The sequence below is a fragment of the Panthera leo genome, chromosome B4 (genome assembly GCF_018350215.1).
Source record: "Panthera leo isolate Ple1 chromosome B4, P.leo_Ple1_pat1.1, whole genome shotgun sequence".
Taxonomy (NCBI): Eukaryota; Metazoa; Chordata; class Mammalia; order Carnivora; family Felidae; genus Panthera; species Panthera leo.
The window spans coordinates 13,488,929-13,494,522 of record NC_056685.1 but is presented as its reverse complement, the minus strand read 5'-3'; the positions used below and the strand labels follow the sequence as shown (position 1 = coordinate 13,494,522).

Below are 5,594 nucleotides of genomic sequence, written 5' to 3'. Positions count from 1 at the left end.
CTAATAAGCAGAAAAATAATATATATATCCTTTGATATTTACCATTACAATTATAAAGCCATTCCTATTATAAATGTAATACTTATTCCTGACAACATAGGCAAAGAACACAGAAATGATCCTGAATCCCAACCTACTTCACTTAACAATAAATTGAGACATGTATCCCTCTATCTGTATGTGAAGCTTCTGATTAAAATTACAATGAAGAAATTAACATGCTAGGTAAATGCTAACTTAAAGAACATAAACTCATTAAATGTAAAATTATAAGTCTAAATTTAAAATTTTTACCAGTATACAAGGTTTTACTGTAAAAACATGGTATATATAAATAACTATGGCAATAAATTTATACTACTTTTATTGAAAAGTAAAGAAAAGCTAAACATACCTTAACTAAAATATCTTTGGCTGAACATTCTATCTTAAGAGACTCTTCGACTAAAAGGTTTTCTTTGCCAGTAAGAATCCCTGCTTCTATAGCTGCACCTATAGGGATGACTTCATCAGGAGGGACAGAATTCAGAAGCTCAACATTTGGGAAAAGATCCTTAATCAGCTGCTGTAGCCTTGGGATGCGAGAAGACCCTCCACAAAGAACAACCTAGAAAATAAAAATAATTTTTAGGTTTTTACTTTTAGAACAATGGTTGTTTCTCAGAATTAAGTGTTATAGGTTCAGCCATCTTTACCACATATAATGGTAAATACAAGCCCTATTTTATCATACATTATATTGTGCTTAAAATATATATAAATAAATATTTAATACATTGTTGGTATTTAACAAATTCTTTACTCATAAACCACAAAATTTAAAAAGGAGCAATCTCACCACACATTAGAAGTACAGTACAGCCACATACACGTGGCTCGTGATTAATTTTGGGCATATGAGGCTTAACCATAAATTTCATTTAAGCAGGAAATATATTAATACTTTGTATTATTCCAATACTTCTAAAAGAAATGTTTGTGGGGTGCCTGGGTGGTTCAGTCAGTTAAGCGTCCGACTTTGGCCCAGGTCACGATCTCACTGTCTGTGAGTTCGAGCCCCGCGTCGGGCTCTGTGCTGACAGCTTAGAACCTGGAGCCTGCTTTGGATTCTGTGTCTCCCTCTCTCTCTGCCCCTCCCCTGCTCATGCTCTGTCTCTCCCTGTCTCAAAAATAAATAAAAACATTAAAAAATTAAAAAAAAAAAAAGAAATGTTTGCATAAATCTTACAGCATTTTTGTGACAATCTGTCTTCCCCATGGAAGAATACTAAATTTTCTTGAGGAAAAAGATGTTTTATACAAATACATTTTAAGCCCTTGGTGCCATCTGATTAAATACGTTGTCTCTAAAGAACTTTATATAAAATTGCTCCTTTACGAGCTTGTCCACACATCTAGCACCCCAACTTTTATGGCTGTCATGTGAGGGGATGGGGCTCCAAATCACCCAGCTCTGCCAGTCAGAGGGGCTGGCATTCATGAGTCCCACAGGACTATCCAAAACAAAGAAGCAGTTTTTAAATCAGTGAAGCAGCACCCTGTGCCCAGTGGCTAGATACCTGGGCTCAGCACAGACAGAGCCAGGCAAAAATACCCATTTTCCAATTTCTCCCTGGAAGAGGTTTAACTGCATACTTCCCAGGTGCCACCTGAGAGTTTGGCTTCCAATCAGCCGGTATGGAGGTCCTGACTACGATCCTCCTCTTTGGGACACTTACAGTGGTTGGCACACTGTCAACCACTGAGAGCCGCTAAGAACAGGGATGGCAGCTTAGGCATAAAGGTTTGAGAGGCAACCAGGAACTTAGGCTGGGCTGATGGACAAAGTTCATTTCCTATGTAAGTCCAGTGTACCTAGGTTGGAAGAGATGACGGTTTTATGTAATGCACAGAAACCAACATAGAGAGTCAATATATGTATTCCAAACAAAATAACAAAAGAATTCTATTCAGAAACCTATCTTAATAAAACAAAAGTAAATGATTTTCCCAACAGAGTTAAAAATAAGAGTAATAAAGATGATCACTAAGGTCAGGAGAGTGATGCATAAATAAAATGAGAATTTTAACAAAAAGACAGAAAATGTTAACAAAATACCAAACAGAAATCACAGAGCTGAAGAATACAATAGCTGAACTGAAAAATTCCATACAGGGGTTCAACAGCAGACTATACCAAATGAAAGAAAGGATTTGTGAACTCAGAGACAGGATAGAGGAATTCATCTAAACAGAGGAGCAAAAAGAAAAAAAAAATGAAAAAGAATTAAGATAGCTTAAGGGACTTACAGGATCAATAGTTAGCACACTAACACACATATTATAGGGGCCCCAGAAGAAAGAAAGAAAAAGGAGCAGAAAGCTTATTAAAAAGGGTGAAAACTTACCTAACCTGGGGAAAGAAAGATCCAGATCCAATAGGCACAAAAATTACCAAATAAGATGAATAAAGAGATCCACAATGAGACACATTATAATGAAAGTGTCAAAAGATAAAGACAAAGAGAGAATCTTAAAAGCCCCAAGAGAAAAGCAACTTGTTACAAGGGAACTCCCATAAGATGATAAGCAGATATTTCAACAGAAATCTTGGAAACCAGGAGGGATATATTCAAAGTGCTGAAAGAGAAACACCTGTCAGCCAAGAATAATCTACCCAGCAAAGCTGTCCTTCAGAACTGAAGGAGACACAATGTTTTAAACACAAACAAAAGGTGAGGGAGTTTATCACCACCAGATCAGCCTTACAAACTATGTTCAAGGGAGTCCTTCATGCTGAAACAAAAGAATGTTCATTAATAACATGAAAGCATATGAAACTATAAAACCACTGGTAATGGTAAATATATACAGTTGACCTTGAACAATTAGAGAGTCAGGGACACCGATCCCATGCATAGTTGAAAATCCATGTACAACATCCGACTAACCCAAAACTTAACTATTAATTGCCTACTGTTGGCCAGAAGCCTTACCATTAACACAGTCGGTAAACACATGTTTTGTATATGTATTACATACTATATTCTTACAATAAAGTAAGCCTGAGAAAAGAAAATGTTATTAAGAAAATCATGAAGAGGGGCGCCTGGGTGGCTCAGTCAGTTGAGCGTCCGACTTCGGCTCAGGTCATGATCTCGCGGTATGTGAGTTCAAGCCCTGCATTGGGCTCTGGGCTGACAGCTTGGAGCCTGGAGCCTGCTTTGGATTCTGTCTCCCTCTCTCTCTGCCCCTCCCCTGCTCATGCTCTGTCTCTCTCTGTCTCAAAAATCAATAGAAACATTAAAAAAAATTTTTAAAAAATCATGAAGAAGAGAAAATACACTTACAGTACTACGCTGTATTTATTGAAAAAAAATCCACCTATGAGTGGATCTGTGCAATTCAAACCTGTGTTGTTCAAGGGCCAACTGTGGTTAAATTCAGAATACTCTAATATTGTAATGGTAAAGGATAAGTCAGTTGTAACTCTAGTATAAAGGTTAAAAAACAAAGACAAAAATAACGGTAACTACAATAATTTGATAATGGACAAGTAATATAAAAACATTAAACGGTGATGTCGAAAACATAAAATGTGAAGGAGTGCCAAGAATGTAGAGATTTCGCATGTGTTGAAGTTATTATCAGCTTCAAATAGGCTATTACAACTACAAGATGTTTTATGTAAGTCTCATGGTAGCCACAAAACAAAACTTATAATAGATACAACAAAAGATAAAGATATCAAAGCATACCAATAAAACCAAAGTCATCAAATCACAAAGAAAGAATAAAAGGAAGAAAGGAACAAATGAGCTACAAAATAGAAAACAATTAACAAATGGCAATAGTAAGTTTATAGTTATCAAAAATTAAATTATTTTCTGTACACTAACAACAAATTATTGGAAAGAGAAATTAAGAAGACAATCCCATTCACAAAAGCAATAAAGAGAATTAAGTATTTAGGAATAAATTTAACCAAGGAAGTGAATGATCTGTACACTGAAAACTATAAGGATACTGATGAAAGAAATTGAAGAAGACACAAATAAGTTGAAAGATATTCCATGTTTATGGATTGGAAGAATTAATATTATTAAAATATTTGTATTTGTCCATTTGTATTTGTAGTATTTGTCCATACTACACAAAGTGATCTACAGATTCGATGCGATCTCTATCAAAATTTCAATAGCATTTTTCACAGAAATAGAAAAAACAATCCTAGAATTCACATGGAACCACAAAAGACCCAAAACAGCCAAAGCAATCTTGAGAAAGAACAAAGCTGGAGCATCACACTTCCTCATTTCAAAATATATTACAAAGCCACAGTAATCAGAACAGAATGGTATTGGCATAGAAGCAGACACACAGATCAACAGAAAAGAACAGTGAGCCCAGTAAAAAACCTACGCATATATGGTCAATTAATTTTCAACAAAGGAACCAAGAATATACAACAGAGAAAGGACAGTCTCCTTAATAAATGGAATGTGGAAAAGTGGACATCTACATGCAAGAAAATAAAACTGGACCACTATGTTACACCACACACAAAAATTAACTCAAATTGAAGACTGGAATTATGACCTGAAACTATAAAACTCTCAGAAGAAAATATAGGGAGGAAGGTCCTTGAAACTGGTCTTTGCAATGAGATTTTTGGATTTGACAGCTAAAGCCAAGGCAATAAAACCAAAAATAAACAGGTAGGACTATACCAAACTGAAAAGCTCCTGAATAACAAAAGAAACCATCAACAAAATGAAAAGGTAACCCATAAAAAGGGAAGAAATATTTCCAAACCACTTATCTGGAAAAGGGTTAATATGCAAAATATACCAGGAAGTCATAGAGTCAACAGCAAAAAAGCAACTTGATCAAAAAAAATAAATGGGCAAAGGACCTGAAGAGACATTTTTCTGAAGAAGATATACAGGTGGCTAAGAGACACATGAAAAGATGCTCAACATCACGAATCATCAGGCAAATGAAAATCAAAACCACAATGAGGTATCACCTCACACTTGTTATGGTGACTCTCATCAAAAACACAAAAGATAACAAGTACTGGCAAAAATATAGACAAAAGGGAACCCCTGTACACTGCTGGGAATGTAAACTGATAGAACCACTATGGAAAACAGTTTGCAAATTCCTCAAGAAATAAAAAAATAGAATTACCATATGATGCAGCTATCTTACGAGTATATGTTCAAAGGAAATGAGATCACTACCTCAAAGAGATATTTGTACTCTCACGTTGATTACAGCATTATTCACAATAGCCAAGGTACAGAAATATCCTAAGTGTCTGTTGATGGATGAATGGGTAAAGATGTGGTATATATATAAACACAATGCAATATCATTCAGCTAAAAAAAAAAAAAAAAAAAAGGAAATCCTGTCATTTGCAACAACATGAGCGAACATGGAAGGCAGTATGTGAGGTGAAATAAGCCAGACAGAGAAAGACAAATACTGCATGGTGTTAACTCGTACGTGGAATCTGAAAAAAAAAAAAAAGTCAAACTCATAAAGAAGGCAGAAAAGTGGTTGGAACTGGAGCATGGGGGAAGTAGGGAGAGGTTAGTAGAAGGGTACA

The 5,594-nt window shown here is 35.5% G+C and overlaps 1 protein-coding gene across 1 annotated transcript in view; it reads right to left on the bottom strand.

Moving 5' to 3' along the window:
• The window catches only part of HSPA14 (heat shock protein family A (Hsp70) member 14), a 41,554-nt gene that overhangs the window by 4,282 nt on the left and 31,678 nt on the right, over positions 1-5,594 (bottom strand). Inside the window, exon 11 of the mRNA XM_042944961.1 lies at positions 395-607. Coding sequence (XP_042800895.1) covers positions 395-607 — 213 coding nt within the window. The remainder of the gene's footprint in view (positions 1-394; positions 608-5,594) is intronic.